This window comes from Merops nubicus, unplaced genomic scaffold (assembly GCF_000691845.1).
Source record: "Merops nubicus isolate BGI_N331 unplaced genomic scaffold, ASM69184v1 scaffold17106, whole genome shotgun sequence".
Classification (NCBI taxonomy): Eukaryota; Metazoa; Chordata; class Aves; order Coraciiformes; family Meropidae; genus Merops; species Merops nubicus.
Window position 1 is genome coordinate 126578 of NW_008614550.1, and position 21043 is coordinate 147620.

Genomic DNA, 21043 nt, shown 5'->3' on the forward strand with positions numbered 1-21043 from the left:
TTTCCCAGTTTCTATTGCCATTTTTGTGTCCCTGTAGCTCAGAAGTATCTTCATCCAACAAGTGAGATACGACAAATGTTCTGAATACTGTTTAATTAATTTTTTTAACTGAAAAAAAAAAGTGAATGCTGGAGAAATTATACTTTCAAAAGTGGCTACTGCAATTTAACAGCATTTCACATGGATTTTACTTTGCATTTTTACCACACATAATGCGTGTCCCAAATTACACAATTTGCATTATAAACAAGATCAGCTCTGGTGTCGCTGCTGCTGTCCAACAAGGCTTTTCTTTCCAAACTGTATAAATACATATTTACCCAAAAGATGCAATTTAGGGCTCTTTTATTTAAATTTTTCTGGTCAGTCAGTGACGCTGACATCATTTATAGTCAATGTTTTTTAAACGTGGCCGAGTAAATCTAGAATTTGAGGGTTGGAAGTGCCAGATGAATACTGGAAGTAATAATTTTCTTCCTGTGCTGATGTTGTGGCTCCAGAGTTGGTGCTTTCTCTGTCTCTGCCCTTGACTTGTGTAAAATGTTGAGTTGCCATCTTGTGCCACGTTCGGCCACGGTGGTTCTACCTTTCCCTGCTGGGCCTGTAGCATTTAGTGTCAGCTTGGGGACACCCTGGATCCCTGGGCCAGTCCTGTCCCAGGCGTTACGCTGCGGGTGGGCTGGCACACATTTCATCAGGACCCAGGAGACCCACGTCTGGCCACTCTCCCTTCAGTACTCCGGAGCGTGCTTAAGGCAGGGGCCTGCTGCCTTCAGAGTCTTCCTCTTCCTGGTCCTGCCTTGTTTCTCCAGCCTTATGCTGTCTGGAGAAGTGTGGAATGACCTCCATCCCATCATCATGTCACCATCAACACTGCAAGTTGTTCAGAGCCCTGACCAGGGTTATCCACACCTAGTTTTGGTAGCTTTCTGGGCTTTGCTGATCCTCATTGTCCCAAGGAGATTTGTTTTGCAGATTTAATATTCTTGCATCATTAGCATGGTGTCTCCACTGCTTGAATTTCACTCCAAGCTGAAGGTCAAAATCATAAATGATCTTGAGTCAGCTCACTCCAGTACGTGTTGGCTTCTGGCTTCAATATGAGGATGGAGAAGGTAAACAGATGGATAACCTTGTTGTTTCTTCAGTTGTCTCCCTTACCCAGTGCCTTTACAGACAGGTTTCTTCAACTTTCAAGGGATGTGTGTACCTGTTACTCAGTTGCCTTCCCTTTTAACTTTCATTGTTTGATTTGTCAGTCAGGTGGAGTTTCCAATGACGCTATGTTCCAGCAAGGATTGGGAAAATCATCGGTAGCGTAGATGGCAGGGACCCAAATCAGTGCTTCCCTGTAGGGATCTGCTGCAGCTCCAGCTTCACCACATTGTTAGTTTTGAGAAAAATCCCATCCAGGAAGCACAAGGGCAAACCAGCAGCCGTGCTTTCTGCTGCTCACAAACCTGCTGCTCTCCCTCACCTCCTGCCCTTGAGCAGAGCCCTGCAGCCTCCTGAGCTCTCCTTGTCTGTCTGTCCTTGAGCAGCTCATGCCAGAGGTTGGCTGTGGCAGACGAGACAGGTTAACAAGCAGGACAGTTAAAATATCTCTCTCTTAAATGAAACAAATCCCCAAGGAATGGTAGGAGTCATATGTTGTGTCATAGTACCTAATAAATGGACATCAAATCTGCTGAAATTGGGAACCTACAACTGAGAGTTGTGTGAATGTAGGAGCACTTAGGAGTTGAATGTAGCCGTGTCCGTGATGACAGCATCACTGACAAGGTTTCCTACAGCGTTGCTCTCCACCGTGCTGTGTGTAGAGCATCCCTGTGATACTGTACCTGCCTAGCAAGTAAATGGTAAGTGCTGTTAGTAGTGTTTCATGTTTCTGACTCCTAAGACAGCTTGCCCTTGTAGTTACAGCTGAGCACTACCTGACTGCAGGGTGTGGGGAGTGACTTGCAAACCCTGCCATGGGCAGCTCTGATCCTAACTTTCAAGATGATGGGGCTGTGTTAGAGCCAACATTGTGTCTTTGCCTGCAGGTTGTGAACTAACCTTCACTTAGAAGCAGCCGTTAGGATGAGGAGAAAAGGCCAATGCCACAAAATCAGCCATAGCTGAAATTCCTAGGACCTGAGGCTTCTCACATAGAAGAAATATGTTTATGAGAAGTAATCGACGCAACAGTGCTTTATGCTGTTCTAATACTATCTAGCCAAGTGAAAAAAAATCCAATAAATGCCTGTGGTTTCCTGGCTGTGCAGAACCTGTGCCGGTGCCAGCTAATACTATGTGAAAAAAAATCGACGCAACAGTGCTTTATGCTGTTCTAATACTAAGTGAAAAAAAATCCAATAAATGCCTGTGGTTTCCTGGCTGTGCAGAACCTGTGCCAGTGCCAGCAGTGTCAACACAGCCCCTCAGCTCATGAAGGACCAGGGGTGAGAGCTGGTCGATGTGTTGACTGCTCAGGGAATGATTTCCAGGGCAAGAACCATGGATGGCAGGAGCTCCGGGGCAGCACGGGCCTAGCACCAGTGTCTTGGGAGGGAGGGCTGGTGGAAAGCAGCTGCTTTGTGCTGGTGAGCGGGAGCCGTTCTCCTGCAGTGAGAAGGTTGAGTGCTCCCCAAAAGGAAACCAAGGCAATCCTCTTTCAGGAGCTGCCACGCTAAGACTCGGGAGTTAAAGGTAGTAGCAAGGGAGCTGTCACAGGTCCATTGGTGAAAAGTGAGAGGTGTGCTCTCCTGAGGGTTGCTGGGGTAGCTGCTGACTGCAGGAGGCACTCACCATTGACACAGCAGAGGATCAGAGTAGGTTTTCCAGCATCTTTCCTCTGCTGATCACCTGCATTATGCAAAACAAGCAGATTCTCAGCTCGCTCTCAGGTAGCATCAGGGGATTTTGCAGAAACAGAAGCTACGTTCTGCTTCTAATCAACATTTGCACGGCGTCCTATATATTGTGCTGATCTCAATGCAGCACTGTGAACTGGAGAGGTCTTGTTCCCTGGCTCTGCCTCCTGTTTGCTACTTAGATATTACTTTGGTATCACCTTCTTCCCTTGTGCTCTGCTCCCTGAACTATGTTTCTTGCCTTGCAGCAGTTACAGACATGTAGTAAAAGGCTGTGTACTGCATTTTATGCATATACTAAAAGCTGTGTCCTTATGGAGTGTATAATTAAATCCATGGCTACCAAAGTGGAACCACACCATGGACTTACTACTAGTTATATCACTGTTTTCAGGACAGGAGGAACTGTTCATAGTATCCCGTTCTTTGTCCCCAGACCACATCTGTGATACAGTGAGCAGGAGCTTATCTGCTGAGCGACAACTGAAACAGTACAAGGGAGCAGAGCTGTTTCAGTAGCAACACGTGTGCACCTCAGAAACCTTCTCTGAGGTGAGGGGAGAATGGGAATAGCAGCAGCAGGGCACTGAGAAATTGGGAATTGAAGACACATAATAAAACTGGCTCTTTTGCCAGCTGAAAACCCAGCAGGATGGTGATAAAGTGCACTGTGTTTATTGATATTTGAATGACTATTTGTTGCCAAAAAATGCATTTTAGAACTTAGCATAAACTCAGTTATCTGATTCTAGCACAGCTTAGTATTTATTAGGAAATATATGGCTTTTTTATAGCCATTGTTCACCTTAGGGAGAAAATAAAAAAAAAAAAAAAAGGAGCAAGCCATTTTATTTTAATAGCACCAACTTTGTAATCTAAGTACTGCGTATGAGCAGCTCGGTTGCAGAGTAGAAAGAAGCGGTGGGTATTGCCATTTATCCTTTGTTATGGAAGGCTAGCACCTCCCTCTATCTCCATCAGCAGAGCCAGGGAAGAATTTACTGCAGCGGACACTGAGGGCTGTCAGCTCCCAGGCTGCTCCAGTTCAGGCGGTCTGTCAGCTTGAGCTTTCAAGAAGGTAAATAAGTTGATTAAGGGGGAAGATTGTTCTTGTCAGCACTTTTGCCCACCTAGAAGGCATCATTCTTTCCCTCCTTACCCCTACCCTGGTCTTTCTTGTGCTGTTTTCTTGTGTACTTCTCTTGTAGATTTGATAAAGAGTTACTTTCATAGCTGTGCCTCAGAAATAGCAAATGTTATATATGGAAATGTAAATGATACTCATTAGCCAAGTGTCATGGTTTGAAGAGAAAAGTTCGATGAGAATATGAAGAGCAGGAAGAACATGCGCCCCATGCATGATCAGCCCTTCAGCATCTGCCAGAGAGATTCCTGCTAATGCTTGGAAAAGCCAGACCTACGAAAGGCCGGTCGGTAAGCCTGGTGTAATGCTGTCATTCCAGAGTGTGTGTCTGGACTTGCTAAACCTCCTCTGGCAGTTTCCACATTCTGTAGTTTGTCTCCAAAAATTCATAAGCGTGCTGAGTAAGGTAAGCGTAGAGAGCTTCTGGCAATCTGCAAACACCCTGACCCATCAGCCATCCCAATCCGCTTCAGGTGGAGCCTCTTTGGTTATGATCCACCACAATGCACTGTGCTATGCTGGGATTAGCTTTTAGTTCTCAGAGAGTAAGACAATAGTTCTCCTCCAGCACTAGGTAAGTCAGATTCTGGAGGTGGGAGAATTGGGATGCTCCGTGCCTTAAGCCAGGGCTGTCACTTAGGGTTCAATTCAAGGGTTACATCAAGAATTTTTTCCTAAGAAAGCAGGAAACGTGACAAGATGAGAAAGGACTAAACCCAAATGTTGTCTGCACCATAGCAATCTTCTGAGACATTGGCCTCCAAAATGTGAGCCAGACAGAGTGTTGCGTGAAGCATAGCTTCAGAGAAAGGTATCAGAAACCTTTTACCCAAAGATGCTCTTCTGACTAAATCATTTTCCCTTCAAAATGCTGTTAGCTTGGAAAGGATGATGGAGTTTGACATGCTGACATCACTCAGGGAGGACATCCTTAGGCAAAAAAGAAAACATTTCCATTTGTGTTTTGACAGCAGCAGCTGTGTGGTTATGTACTTTGCAGAGCAGGGACAGGCCCATGACTTGCATGGTTTGGAACGCCTTCTTAAAGACAGAATTCAGGAAGCATTTAAGCATGTTCTTTTGCTTACAAAGTGAGGCTACTTTTTTTCTAGTCCATGTCCATCCCTATGTGCCTCCATCCCAAAAGGCTGGAGTTTCAGTTCCAGTCTTTTCTCAGTGAAAACCTCAGCTGATGTCCCTTGGCTGTGGCTGGCCTTAACATGCTTCTTCATTCTCCTGCCTGAACCAAGACCCAAGAAGATGGACATTGTTGAGAGGGAGCTGGCTACAGCTGTGCTAAGCACAGCAAAGCCTCTGGGGACACAAAAGGGACTTCCTGGCCTTATGTTGCAGTTCAGGAGCTCACCGGATGAGTCCTGATCTTGTTTGCTTCTCTGAAAGGAAAATATTTCCTTCTACTTGGCATGTTGTGTAATGCTATATTGAAATACACATTTGGTGTTGTCAATGTCGTTGAAATTAATCCCACCACAGCTTTCCTACAGGGAAAATACCAGCTGGGAGGAGCTGTGCAAGCAGGTAGACTTCTTTGTCCAGCCACCCATTCTGTAGCATTCTGCTTTGTGGGCAGACATACAGACACACACATCTGCAATCCCATCACCAACTCTGAGCAGTCCTGTTCCTCAGGTATCCTCTGGTGCCACAAGTGATGGCTTGCTGGTGAACATCAGAGTGGTGGAATACTTTCTGTTCCACAAAAACATGTAGCGTGAAGACAATTAATTAAAACTATAGGGAGTTTCTTTGAAGATGACAGTGATTAAACATAAGGATTTCTCATGGAACAATCAGGTAAATTTGACCTCGGGTATCTCACCCCACTTCTTGGCCCCTAGGGAGGAAAGAAGAAATTGTGTTTTAGAGCAATGCTTTGTTAGAGTTCAGTCTGGTTTAATTGATTCAGCGTCAGTTACAAATCTCATCAAGAACAGCCAAAACAAAGGATACACATCAATTTGTAAGCGTCCCGAGCCTTTACTTTGACTCTGGCAGAACAGGAAAATGCAGTTTGCCTTGTTATTGGGAACACCAGGATGTGAAGTGACGTTTCAATGAGCCTCCAGTGCCTTCCAGGTCCTCATCTCACGTCTGTATCTTCAGTCTAGTATTTGCAGTGAGGGTGGCAGAGGCTGTGATAGTGAAGTTTCTCCAGCAGATGTTATCCCTCAGACCGTGATGCTATGCTGAGAGCCAGGGGGTCAGTTCTTTGTTCCCTGAAGTTTGCTGTGAATCTGGTCACTTAGGTTATTGTACCTTTTTCTTACAATACTCTGAGAAGACAAAGCCGTTGGAGTGCCAGGGCTGTAATTATCTCTTTAAACACAAAGTACCTGCTCATTTTTAGGTGCTGATGAGACATATGAACCTTTAGTCCTTGGGCTCCATGTGAGCCTGATGTGAATTGTTGGAAAAAAAACAATTCTGTTTTAATGAGTATTTTTAAAGAAATATGTGCATGGAACAGCCACTTTTCAGCTCTTTTGACTGAACTCTAAGCATTGACTTGCAAAGATCATGGCCATATTCTGTAACTACAATAATTCATGTTTTATTCTTGACTTTGAAACTTCAGTTAAGATTTCTATTACATAGCATAAGGACATTGTATAACACAGCCCTTCCTTTTTTTCCTGGTAAGCTTGCAGTGTAATTGGAGAAGAGATGGGGGAAGGCTGGCAGTTTTATGATGGCAAAGGAAAATCTCCTAAATCCGCTTTTGGGGGACAGAGAATCAGAGAGAGGAACTACTGGGCTGGTGAAAGGGATAGAAAGCCCCTAAAAGAAGAGGAGACTAGAAGAGCTGAACTTGGTTTGTTTACTATAGCAAAACCAAACCTCAAGTGGTGAATTAATTGCTGTCAATACCTGGGAGCAGTTTGAGCTAAAGGGCAGCACCAGCACACAAGCAAATGTAAAGTAAAATAAAAAGCCTTTGCTTTTGAGAAGGTGTGGGCAGGTGACAGGTCCCTTTTTCTCGAGCTCTGGTTCAACAGAAGCCAAAGCTCTTGCTGGGACAGGCCCTCAGCATTCACGCCAGCACATGTAATTAAGGTCTGCGAGGGTTGCATCCTGGACAGAATTTATCCCTTGGTTTGTAATGCTTTGATTTAGTATCAAATATTCATGATCTGGCAGGGTCAAGTAGGGATAGGAAAGTACTGTAGCAGACATTGGCAAAGCAGGATGCTAAAGTCTTCAGCCGAAAGGTCAGCCATCCGTGGAAAGCCGTTAGGAAAAATACTGTAAATACCTTGGTGTGCCCGTGAGTCACGTTGCTGGACGTGAGCTGCTCCTGCCCCCGGCGTGTAGGACTCCCAGAGGATGAAGTGCAGCATGGGCAAGCTCACACGCAAGATTTCCAGGGAGCAGACAGCCACAAGTGCCAGTATTAGGTGGTTGTATCATTAGAAATTTTTACCAAGGTTGAAGCATGTGAGGTGTGTTCTGCACAGAGCAAGTCCGGCCTGGAAATACCTGCGCAAGGGTGGTGTGTCACCAAATGGTGCTCTGGGGGCATGCTCTGACCAATTAAGGACATGATTCAAAGCCTCTGAAATGATGTTTATTGACTTCAAAGGATCAGGACTTATACCATCCAGCTTAATGCTCACAAAAAAAAGTATTCAATAAATCAAATTGTTGAATTAATTGAATAAAACTGCATGGATTTAGTCATTCATAAACATGATTTTAAAGCCTGAAAGGTGTGTTTGGTACATCTGGTAGGGAGTTGGGAGGCATGGTTCAGGAGGCAAAGGCAAACACAGCCCTCAGACAGTGGGAAGTAACTGAAATTCAAAGCAGCTGGGAATAATGAACTGTTAGAAGTCAAAGCATCTCTTCTGTCTGCCTCCCTTCGAGAAAGAGGGAGGAGAAAATTAAGTGGGTAAAGAGGCTGTGGAGTAGTTGCCTGGCTGCAACATCTAGAAACACGTTGTAACATAGGAAGTAGCATGTGTGCATACGGAGAGACTGGCCCTGAGTGTTTGGACTATATGCTCTCTATCCAGGGGTAAAATATCTATGACCTGCCATCCCAACTGGCTCTCAAAAGCACTGGTTGCTACAAGTGAAAGAAAATTGGGTAAAAAGAAAAAATCAAAGTCCTTTGGAGCCAGAAATGACTGCAGCTTTAACTTGCTAGTCTATGTACCAATTGAGCCTCAATGTCAGGCTGGGTGCGGTGAGAATGACAACTGGTTTTACTCAGCAGAGAAAAAAATCATTTTATGCAGGATTTTTCTATTGTCTCACAGCACCGTGCAATTGAGTGAGGAAACTACCCAAGGACTGCATTTTTTAGACACCTGAAATATCCAAAGACAAGAAAGTCTGCAGGAATAGAACACACACTTTTTTTGTTGTTAGATGATTTTTTGTTGTTTTCCATATACGTATATTTGTAAGTATAAAACTTATTGATGTACACACACATATATTCAAACACATACATTGTGCAGAAGTTCTGAAATTTCTGAAAACTCCAGAGTGCCAAAACTTATTTTTGCAAAATCCTCAGGCGCTTTTTAGAGTTAAATTAGTACTGGTATAATTAAAATGGTAATACTATTTGTTAAAATGAAAAAAAAAAAAAAAGAGTATTTAAATAATTCATTTTCCTATTGGTTGTATGGAGTGTGCTTAGGTTCAGCAATTATATGCTAAGTGAAAGCAGCCTCTCCTGTAACGATTTCATGATAATCTGACCTTTGATGGTCCTAGCTCACAGCAGCTGGCACCTTCTGTATAGTTTACAGAGTGCAAAGTAATTAATAGCTATGAAATACCGCTGCTGGCCTTCTGGTGTAGTTGGGACCTTGAGCTCTCCTTTTTCTCTTGAGCTCTTTACTTTCCTTGTATACCTGCACGACGGACACATTTTCAAGGCTGCTACCAAGCCAACAGCCAGCTGCCAACTCTGGGCAGAGAAGGCCCTTGCTGGAAGAGTAATTTCTGCTGGGTATGCTAAAACCTTGTCTTGGATGTCCACGGAACCCCTACATTCTCTTTCTGAGGTGGGGTATGTCTCCAGCATGGTCAGTGAGGTTAAGGAGGCAGTAGCAGACAAGTTCAGTCCGCTCAGCCCTGGCTTTGGTGTTTCTGAGGTTTTTGGACACAGCCTGGCTCACTTGGGCGTAGGACTCAGCATCTTAGGGTCACAAGCCGATTGTGATTTTTTGGGGGGTCTGGCTGCAGCACTGCCCCTGCTGAAAGGCATGTCCCAGCTGAGGGGGGCACTGGGGAGCACGCGCTGTTTAGAATTTCAGAAGGTATAATTCAAAATCTGCCATGCTTAATTTTATTTAATATGAAGTACTGTAACAGCTCTTGAAAAGCTGCCTTTCATGGTGAGGTAATAAAAACAGGTGAGGAGAGAGGCCCTTTTTTAGCTTCCTGCATTATTTTATCATTGCCAATCAGCTGGGAACTCCTTTGAGATTATTCCTGTATAGTTCATAACATTGTTTCTGTGATGACTTTAACGACTGAACCTTTCTTCTATCCTTAGCTATGACAATAACCACTCTGCTTTTTCTCCTTCAACAAGCTATTGTGTGTGGTTCAGTACATTAAGGAACATTATTAGATATAGAGGTTTCTTCTAATTAAGCCATTGGCAAAAGATTGCTTGTCCAATCATTTGCGGGTGATAAGTAATGAAGGAAATTATATCTTGTACAGAGTATTACATGTTTCCTGCCATGCTTCTCCTAAAAAAAGAACAAAATGATATAAAAATAAAGCAGTAAGATTGAAAACTGAATCACTCAGAGATTAGACAATGCCAGAATGACAGCTGTCTGAATGTGCCTTGCGTTAGGAAAGGCACATTCTGCCCTTCTCTGCTCCAGATCACGTGCAGTTCCCCTTTCCTCTCTGATCTCTCACCCTGTGCTCATCCTTTTCCTTTCATAAAATGACCATTTCTTCGGGACTCTTAATTCTTAACCTTTTTAGAATTTTTGTATCAAGAGCAAACCACTTTTTCTAGTCTTGTTCCTGGAAAAAAAGAGAAATAATTTTATGCAGAACTTTTCCAACACCTCCAGTCCATAAACTTGCCTGTAATTCACACCAAAAAAGGATGTTGTTTATGCACCTTGAGGGAAATGCAGTTTGTTCATTTTTTTTCAGTAATTGCATATAGGAACAATGATACATGTGAAGTGTCTGTTTATTCTGGACGTGACTTTAAAAAGCTTCTGTCTCCTCTAAGACTGTGTGTCTTGCTTGATTCAGGAACCACACAGACAATGTAATGAGTGGGAGAAGTTTTTAACATGCCCCCTTGAAGAAAAGTAGTGGAATTTACGCAAAGAAAAATCTTATTTTATGGTGAGTTCAGTCACTGCAGATTAGAAGTTGTTTTCCTGATTGGTGGCAACCTGCATAATCTCAAAAACTTGTGTGCCTAAAGAATACCTCTGAAATTGAAAATCAGATGCAGTTACCAAACGTTCACATCTTCTAAATTGTGGATAAAGTCTCCTTGAAGGAGACTTTAACATATCTATTAAATCCTGTATAACAGAGTCATTCTTCAGCTCCTAGATAAACAAAACAAAACCACAGCTTTAAAAACAAGAAGCCTCTTCACTTTTTATCTTAATAGAAAGAAACCTAATCAAAAGCCTGCAATTAATGAATCTCTCCAGGGCTTCTATTCTTGAAGAGATTAGCGTTACAAAGGCTGAAATAGTTTCAATAGGTAGGTGTGATGTTGAGCTTAGATGATCTATTTGTATATGCTCAGCTAGAAATAAGAGTCGCTAAAATCCAATATTTGGATGAAGATTCTCCTTTTCAATGAAACCAAGACAAACAGTCAACAAATCCTCCAATATTCACTAATTTGTGTGTGCAGAAATGTCCTGGAGTGCCAATAAAGTTGGTTCCTCCCAGGAAATGCATTTAAAATACTCATTAAAGAGTGGTTTGCACATCGGTAACAAACTGAAAGTACGTTTTTAAGAAAGTATTTTCATGGTAAAGGAAAGCAGAGCTCTCCAAAAATAAGCTGAGTGCATTTTTGGATTGGACAGCCAGCTGTTTGCTTCTTGCAAAAAAAAAAAATAAAGCCCAAACAGAATGTTTAGCTGAAATTTGGCAAGGTTAACCCATTTTCACAACGTGTCGTCAGTTCCCGCGTCTGGAAATAGAAACAGCCTTTTGCTTTCAGCAGTGGCCTGCCACCTTCAACCTGCAGTTTGAATAGAAGGATCTAAAAGTCCTGTTGTTCAGCTCCACCTCTGTACCAGATCTCTGGGATGTTTAATTCATTCAGAATCACTCCAAGGAGTGGGAATCATGCCAGTTGAGGGCTCCTATTGCTTCCACAGTAGGTGGTAGAGAAATTTCAATAAACACTTTTAATTTAGCTGGCTGACTATAGGTTTTCCCATAATTCATACCACGTAACCTAGCTGTGCACAAGGAAAAGAAAAAAAAAAAAAAAAAGTCACAATGTCTGATGTACAAATCCTGTCTCTTATCATATATTAAATTAAAAAATGAAATCACCTTCCATTGTTAAATGCCCACAAAACATTTGCAGGGTCTTTGCAGACAGCTGAGAGTGGTGTGTAGTGCTGGAGACCCTGTGACAGCCTGCGCTGCAGTTGTCGTGTGCCCGCTTCCACCTGCCTGCTGATCAGACTGGTGGCGTTCCACAGCCATCACGGGAAGGAACTCCTCCTTCACCTCTCCTCTTTGCTCCCTGTGTGAAACTTCATCCGCCTGCTGTCTCAGGCTGCCTGTAAGCTGGAGAAGCCAGGAGTGCTGCTGAGCTGTGGGAGGCTGTGAGCACTGGTCCTCCTCTTCCATTATCTTTCTGTGGAATGGAGATTTGGGCATGGATGGACTCCCTGGTGTGCTCCAACCAGTTTTGATCAGGAGGACCAAGTGAGCAGCCTCTCAAGACCAAGTTCAGCTTAGACACAAACAAAACTGTCATAGGGATTTAGAGTATCACAAATAGGAACAACAAGGAACTGAATGCTTTTTTTCTTCTTTTGTAGATGATACCTTGTTTTTCCAAAATAAACACACCTTTTTGGTCAGCTCACTGATCTCAGGATGCCTGTGGCAGTGCAGTCAGCACTTTGTGTAAATAGACTGTGAAGGTTAACAACTAGGGTCGGGGCTTCTTGGACTGTTAGGAGAGCATCTCTGCTCCAGGGAGTATGCTGTCTAACTGCAAAAACTAATTGTCAGACCTGGTAGCGGGCATAGACATCCCAATGCAGTGCTCACGCTGCTGACCCACATATAGCCAAGGTAGCCCTCGCTGTGTCTTTCTTGGTGAGTGTCCTGAGACCCTTCCATGTGCTCGTAGCTCCTCATAGGCTATGGCTGGCTGAGGGAAACTGATAAAAGGGGATGTATTTTCCCATGGTTATTACTGTCCTAAAATCTTTTCAGAGTGTTGCTATTATTTGGTTTATGAAGTAGCAGTTTGTGCAGTTTTATGTTGCCTGGAAAAGAAACCACGATTTGCTTGATTGAAGCTCCTAAAAGCAGAGAAATCAAAAGGCATCAATCTCTCCAGTATGAAATTCAGTAACTGGGCAGCTATAAGCTGATGGACTTTGAGTTTCTGCAAAATGTAGCTACTACTAAACAGCCCAAATGGTAAAGCATTTTGTAACAGCATAATTGTCTCATTTTAGTCTTTCCGATGTAATTTATGACTTAAGTTTTCCCTTGGGAGATCATACAATAAAATCTCCTGGAAATCACTCTGCTAAGATGTTGAAAGCCAATCAGGTATTACTGATATAATGTCAAAATTCTTATTGACTTACTGAATATGTAGTCATCCATAGTGTTCCTCAGGACAGGAAGGTGTTAGCTGTGAAATTTGGGTTGTTACCGAGTGGAGACATTGCTCACCATGAACAGCTTAGGGTTTATTGTGTGCACTTAGGCAGCCTGTGTACCAGCAGCATAGACACCTCCTGAGCAGATACACAAGCAGAGGAGTTATGTTTTAGACAGAAAGCATAGGGAAGACTCTCTGGTATCGATGTAAGCCTGATCACTTTCTCTGTTCAGATGATACTTTTAACTGAAAAGCAGGTATAGACACATGGTGCTAGGCTGACTGCTGAGCTTAAGTCTAAGTCAACAGAAATAATACTGGGATCTATCTTTAGAAACTGTATTTCAAAATTCAAAAGCAAAAGGCATTTTTTTTTCTTTTAGTCCTGTTATTTACCCATTATTTCTGTTTAAGGTTCCCATTCCCACATAATTTTATCATTTTTGAAATTATTTTATTTTTCACATCCTACATTGTTTTTCCAGCCCTACTTTGCAAAATGAGTCAAGATACACATTTCCAGGGCTCCCCACGTTTTTGTCTGTCACACTCACTTGTTACTTATGGAGCTTCCTTATCAAATGCCAAATTTCTGTATTGATCTGCAGTTTAATGGATTCTAGATTGGCACTTGTTTTGCCTCCAAGCCCTCCCTAGACCCTTTTGTAATGTATATTAGCTCAGACTCAGCCTAACTTGTCTCACATATGCAACAGTGTGATTCCTGCATGAAACTCAGCAGATAACTAACTACACAGCTAACACTCCTACTTTAATGCATGAAAAGTCCCACTCTTGGAATGACCAAATGTAAAGACCAACATTAAGAAAACAGAGTTTTAGTTCAACACCTCCCAAGGTGGGTTCTATAAATTATGTAGCAAAATCTTCACTTGAAATTTTCCAATGACTTTAACAAAAGATACATCTGACTGCTACTTCAAATTTTAAGAAATCAAATGCTATGTTCAATCCATTGATCTGCTGCCTAGGATGTTATTAATATTTTGTAAGCATATTACCAAAGAAGAATAGATGTCTGTGAGGACAACAGTATGATTTAAAGTTTGTACCAGCCATCTTAAGTAACTGAATCACAGCTTGATTCTGCAGCCATGCAGTAGCATGAGGCTCCTCAGGTACAGCTCTTAACAAAATTACATCTAAGTGCTTCCTTTGCCTTTAATTCATCTTAAAGAAAACCAAAAGACAAATAGAAGTTCCTCTCTTTTTGGTAACAAATTAGAATCTAAACTGCAACTTCAGTGTTCTGGGCAATAAATTCTTTCCAGCTTCCAAGGCAACTCCAGTTACGATACACCACTTGCTTCTGGATCAGGCACCAGAAGAATGTTTTTCACAGTCTGTGTTCTGATGTTGATCAGTGTGCTCAAACTTGAGGGATTTTTATTGAGGCTTGTACAGTGTATCTGAAAAACTGCTGTTGCTCAGAAGGGCTTAACATCACAATTTCACAAGTGTTGATGTAATTGAAGGATGCGCAGCGTGGAAGAAGACAAGACTCGAGCTTATTGTGGCACCAAATTCCTTATGTGTGTGCTCTGTGTTAGCTTTGGTCTTGTTTCTAAATGGAGTGTCCTCTTAGACATGAGAAATATCAGTATGTACTACATGTTTCTCATGGTTATGGATGGGGGCTTTGAGAGAAGCTGGCAACAGCTTATGTGCCTGAATCCTGTAGATTCTGTCCCATTGACTATAACTCTCTGACTCCTACCTTTCAACCAGTTCTTGATCCACCTCACTACCTGATCACCAAACCCATACTTGATCAATTTATCTACAAGGATGCTGTGGGAGACGGTGTCAAACACATTACTGAAATCAAGATAAACCACATCCACCGCTCTACCTAAAATTTCTACACAGAAATCTGTGTTTCTTAGGATTTAATGTAATGCAACATAAGCTCAGAGTTCACATTTGCAGGGTCAGCCCTGGCTCCTTGGATCAGAGTCAGGAGACGTCTGTTGTCTGCTGGCAGCTGAACCGTGTGAGGAGCCTCGCTGCTGTCTCGTGAAATGGGTATCTCCTGAAAATAGAAAACATGGTATTTGCCACAGATGGGATGAAAAGTGTCCACTTGGCTTATTCCCTGTGTGTATCTATTTTAAAGGTCTTTGCCCTGTCTATTGTAGTAGCTGACTTCATACCCATGGGGGTGTCACCCTGGCTTCCCCTGGGGACTGAGGCACTTCTGTCTCACATCCCAAATGGGTGCTGGAAAAGCAAGGGCTTTTGTCTTTTCTCTTGAGTGAATATGCTGAATAATATTCTTTGTGGGTTTTTTTGTTTGTTTGTTTGTTTGTTTGTTTGTTTTTTTATTGTTTGTGAATTAAACACGTTTTTTCTTAGGTGATCCTTTCTTAGGTGACTTTCGTTCATCGGCACTTTCGAAGTGAGGTCAAAGTATTCTCAAAATGTACTTATCTTTTACTGAAAAGGGGAAAACTAACCTAAAAAATAATTAATGTCCGGAGTCCCATAGGCATAAGCTGACCCTTTCTGCAGGTTGCCATTGCTCCGACTCCTGTGCTGGGGACACACGACAAGTCAGAGGAGGCAGCAAGGGCTTTACTGGATCAGGTTCAGCAACTGGATAAATAACGTCTCTGCAGCTGAAATAAAACCCACAATATAGCACTCTTCAGTGCCTTAGCCACAGCCTAACCTTCCCCAACAGATGTTAAGAAGAGTTGGTAGTGTTTATAAGAAACATCAGCTTCCCTAATCGTTCATTGATCTGTTGTTCTGGGCAGAGTGATGAAGTTTTTGCTGTTATTTCGCTCTGTTTCACTCAAATTCGTTTGATTTGAGCCAGAGGACGATTTAAGATGGCAAGAAGCAATCTTGCCTTTTACTCCCAGCTGACAGGATAATTCTGGCTTTGATGTTGGCAGCTTTACCTGTGCTTAGCTAATATTAATTGTAATTAAGGGAATGGGTTGTCTAGAGCTGAGTTTTACAGTTTCACACCTGAAAAAATAAATCTCTGAAAATAGCCTTTTTGGGTTCGGTGTTGTTTTGGGACCCTGTTTCTCTGTTTGCCCTGCGTGCTCCCACCCAGCCCCTGTGAAAGCAGCTGCCCCAGCACGCTGAGGGGAGCAGCAGCAGCCCTGTGGTACCAGGCCCCATGTCGTGCCAGGCGCCATATTGTGGTAGGCCCCGTGTCGTGGCAGGCCCCATGTTGTGCCAGGCGCCATGTTGTGGTAGGCCCCGTGTAGTGGCAGCCCTCTGAGGCACAGCAGCAGCAGCCAGGCAGAGTGATGCAGCACCTGAAGGCATGAGATGTTTCGGGACATCAGACCTAGACTGGGTCTGTTGTCATCGAAAGGTATGTGTTTTTAGTTTTAAAAGCAAAAAAATTGGCTATGTTTGGGGTTGTAGATGCTGTTAGGAGGCTGGTTTATAGGCTGCCGTGCCTGGTTTTGGGGCGCAGGGCAGCGCTGGGCCCTAGGGACAGCAAGCTGTGGAGCACAAGTGCTCATCTCCTGTCTGAAAACACAGATGAAGAGCTTTTCTCTGGTAAATGCATCAGACTTGAATTCTGCAGCTTGGTGTGGTTTTGAAGTGGCTCTCGAGGCTTTAGATTTGTCAAGGCTTAATACATTTTTCATTTTTTATTCTGCACTCCTTTTGTTTCATGCGAGAAGGCATACCCTTTGTTATTTCAGGATGTGATACTAACAGGCCCAGTCAGAGGAGCAGACACCTTTGGCTCTTGAATCCTTAGAGGTGTCTCCTCATCTGCTTTAGAACTGAAACGTGTCTGCTCAAAGGGCTCGAAAAACAGCATCCCTTGTCCCCTTGTGACAGGGAGTCTGTGGGTTTCAGCCTTCTCCTCATTCAAATCCACACGGTCACTTCTGCTGCTATAACCCAACAGCTTTGGGGAGAAAAAACATGTTTACCAAAGCAGCAGGAGTGCTATGGGAGGCTGAGCCTGTCACTGCCTCACTCGGTGGCTTCTTCACTAACAGGTCATGTCTCAGGAGATGGAAAGGTAGCAAGAAAAGGCAAGATCATGCTGGCCAGGAATTCACAGTCAAAATAATGCTGTAATGAGGTTAGGGAGGAGTCCTGCAAAATCACAGTGGACAGTCAAGATTGGAGATTGCCACAGTTCAGAAATGTTTAGATTTTCAGAAACTTGAAGCTTTAAGTCTGTCGGTAATTTAAATGCCTCTTTCCATTCCAGTTGTAGGTTATGGGAACAAAATGCATTCTTTTTTTACATCCTTGTTTCCTTTTTTTTTTTTTTTGTATCCTTTTTTCCTTTTTTTTTTTTTTTCTCTACAAAACAAACAATGACCCTGCCCTACCAGGAGACTAGGAGGTGACACTCAAACTGGAGATGCTGTGAGTCACTCCACCTTCCTCCTGAGATACAGATTAATATTAAAGCAAAAGCAGCTCAAATAGAGCAGTAGGATACCTGAGCTTATACCTGAGTTCAGGATACATGGACAGGAAGGTGTTCAGCCTCGTATAAAAAGGATGAGAGGTTCAAATCATGCCTAACCTTGGCATGAGTTGCAGAGGAGGAGATCAGGCTGGCTGATCCTGTCTGGCATGAGGATTTCTGAGTCTGCATAGAAGGCAACAGGCATCTTTACAGTGACTCCAGCAGGGCTTGGGGTGAGCTCCAAGTGGGCAAGTGTCCATTTTCAGTAAGAATCACGTCAAAACTAGCAGTGACTGGCAAAGTGACAGCGTTGGCCAGGAGCAGCTGAAACCTGAGCTGCCTGCTGTGCTCCCAGTATGGGTTTTTTCAAGATGGACCAATCAGAAAATGCATCATCCTGTGAAATGTGTTATTGCTCGGCCTTTTTTGTTAAATTTTTTATTTATTTATTAAATTAATGTAACAGACCACTAGCTTGGGTCAGTCAGATTGCTGTGTTCTAGTAAATAAGAAACCCTTAGGTTTATTTCCATAATTTTGTTTTGCAAGGATTAACAAAACAGCTTCTCTAGCAAATAAATAGGTGTTGTAATACCGGTGGAAGCCATGGGACTGGAAAGGATCCTCTGGCTTGTCAAAATACTTTGCATAATTTGTGATCTCAGTCAGATAAAGCAAAGTACCAAGGCTTCAGGGTTAGGGGTAACGGTTCACAATGATCAGCAACAAAACCTTATCCTTTTTTTTTGTCCTCTTTTGACTTGCTGTATGGCAGTAAAGAAGGCATACCCTAAAAATAGAAAACATGGTTATAAGCGAAGAAATTTGGCAGACAAGACTTGGTCAGATGCAGTTTTGGAACTGCTTTTCGTGGGTTTTTTTTGTTTGTTTTTGTTTGTTTGTTTGTTTTTTGGTTTTGTGTTTTTTTTTTTCAATTCAGTTCCAAGTTAAACATGCCTTTAAATTAATTAAAGCAATTACAATATCCCTAGAATATCAGTAGAGAAATTGAAGCAGTAAGCGTAATCTTCATGTTTTGTGAATTCCGAAGAAAGGCCAAAAAAAGCCAGCTTCAGGAAAATTTTCGCATGCAATGAAAACCAAATTTCTGACCAAACTGGCTAAGCTGAAGTGTCTGAAAGCAAAGACCTATCATGAAAGCACTGGCAAGCTTCTGATTATAATGGAATCAGTGTCCCGGGGTATAATGCAGCTCTACAGTTAATACTGAGCTTCTGAACTGTACTTTTCAACCTAGCTCAACTCACTGGGTCTCATCAAAGTCCTGTAATGATACTGTGCTCTATTTAGATGCCAAGCAAGCCTCAAAATAGCTCCAGAGTTTTTTCAGCAGCTTCAGCTGAGTACAGATGTTTTTCAGAAGGACAGCTAGTGCCTAGAGTTTGTGACATATAAATCCTTCCTTATGTATACTGCCACGCTTGTTAATAATCTTACAAAGTTTTATAAGCCTAGTCAAAAGGCTCTTGCATGCTTAGGTGTGGAATCATGGCAACAAAGGTGAAGCAGCAAAGGAAAAATCCATCCTTTGTGCTCTGAATCCATGTTGCCTTTCCTTGTTAATGAAAACTACCTGCGATGGGTAATTCCATGCTGCTGTTGTTTGCCTGTGTGTGTTCATTATGCTATTGACTGGAGTCCTCATCATGTTGGTTATGTTCTGCGCACCTTACTCGAAGCAGAATTTTTCTTCCCGTGTGTTGTTTAAGGTATTGACTTTGCCAAAGGGAAAAAAGAAGTGCATGCATCCACTTAAGCACACAAGTAGTTATATCAATTTCTGTCCATTAAATATACATGCGCACATCCAGATACGTGTATTGAGTGGCTGCAGGCTGTCACAGGCATGGAATTAGGTGAGATTTGAAAACTCTGAGAGATCCTTCCTAAAAACAAGATCCTGTTTTTGGGAGCATCTGTGGGCAGGAGCCTGTGTGAAGTCCTGCTGAGGACAGTAGGGCTCTGTGAGTGTTGAAATGACACTTCTCAAAGGCATTTGCAGTTTTCTAGGCCATTTATTTCAATGGTTTAGAATGAACTTTATTTTCTAAAAGAACATATTACTAAATGTCTTTTTTCCTAAAAACATCCTAGTTCTATTTATCTTTTGAACTTCGAAAAACTGTTCCTAGTTATTTGGGTTTGGTGTGGTTTTCCCCCTTTATTACCCATGCAATCAATTCTTGCATGTGAGCATGAGGGTTATTGAGTAGTTCATATAAAGCAAACAAGGATTCTAGCCAACCAAGAGATGAAGTAATCATTTTGCTAAGATCAAAGTTTGGGATTTGTAGCCTGTATGGTTCTAAGCACTTCCAAGTGATACTTGAAGTTGAGTCTTTGCAAATGTTCAATGATAGATTTAATTTAGAAGTACAAAAGTAGATGTTAATATATATTTACTCTTCCAAGCCTGCCTTCCCTTTCTACCATCCGTTCCTGTTTGATGGTGAGCTCTGCCAGAGGTGTCCCTCTTGCCCCATGTTGTGTCCCTTCACTCTCACCCTGAAATACTTTGTACAACAAAGAGTTATTTGCAGACAATCTTATCTGAACTGTGGCATTGCCCCAGCAGATTCTGCTCGTGTTCTGCAGAGGCCTTTGACCTGCTCTCTGCTTTGAGTTCTGCAAAGTCATCCTTTCGTGCATCTTTCATACTGACTGTGAATTTCTGCTTGTTTCATAAAACTGAAAAGAATGTCTACCTCTTCATTTCCTAGTTTTCCAACCAGTATCTCTAATAAACTCATTTAAACTGAAGTAAATATGTGGCTAAAATCAGTAAGTTGAAACGGAATTTGTTTTCCAAAGTTGGATTTATTTTTTCTGGGGTACCATAAGCTTACACTAAAGCATCAACTGTATGACAAAATCACTACAATTAAAACCAGAGCATTTCAAATGTTTTTGTTTAACTTTTGTCTTTCAGTCTATCCGAGAAGTCACGGGCTACGTTTTGGTGGCTTTGAACCAGTTTGAGTACCTGCCATTGGAGAACCTGCGCATCGTTCGTGGGACCAAGCTCTACGAAGAGCGCTATGCTTTGGCAATATTCCTTAACTACAGAAAGGATGGCAACTTTGGACTCAGGGAACTTGGCTTGAAGAACTTGACAGGCAAGTGAGACTCGCAAATGTTGTGGATTAGTTGCAAGAAAAAAAAGTCTGTTGAATATTTACCCCAGTGCTCCCAGGCACTTGAATTCTGCAAATAACAGAGATGCCACAAGAGGCTGGCACTTGTACGTTGTTTGAGAGACTTGTTGGTACCTCATTTTGTCCCTTTGTTTGCTTCACAACTGTACTTTTAACAGTACTGATTGAAAGCTTTGTATGGAATTCATGCCAAGAATGGACTCAAAACAAAAATGGTTCTTGAAAGAGATGAACTTTTTTCTTGGTTTAAAGATGATGAGTGTGTTGGTTTCCTTGTCATCCTTGGTTATTGCACGTGTGTTGCTTCAGGTGTTAGATGTTTTCTGCCAAGTTAGCTTAGTTTGAGCATCCCTTCTGCCTCTGCTCTTGCTGCTGTGGGGAGAGGAAGAGGATAGGAGGGTGAGCCTGTGTCTGTGGTGTATTTAATTTTGGAACTCCCTTTTCTAAGCAAAAACACTATATTATATATAGTGAGAAAAGTGCTTATTTTTTGAGACAAAAATCTAAACTAAGTCCATGGTTTTGTATTCATCCACAAATTCAGGGATGCATCATGATGTGGGGTGGATCATTAAATCATAGAATCCTTTAGGTTGG

General features: G+C 42.4%; 1 protein-coding gene across 1 annotated transcript in view; it reads left to right on the top strand.

The window, feature by feature from the left end:
- Positions 1-20411, top strand: part of LOC103774846 (receptor tyrosine-protein kinase erbB-4-like) — a gene marked incomplete at both ends in the record, with an annotated part of 89034 nt that extends 68623 nt beyond the window's left edge. The window contains one exon of the mRNA XM_008942278.1: positions 20221-20411. Coding sequence (XP_008940526.1) covers positions 20221-20411 — 191 coding nt within the window. The remainder of the gene's footprint in view (positions 1-20220) is intronic.
- Positions 20412-21043: the final 632 nt, after the last annotated feature.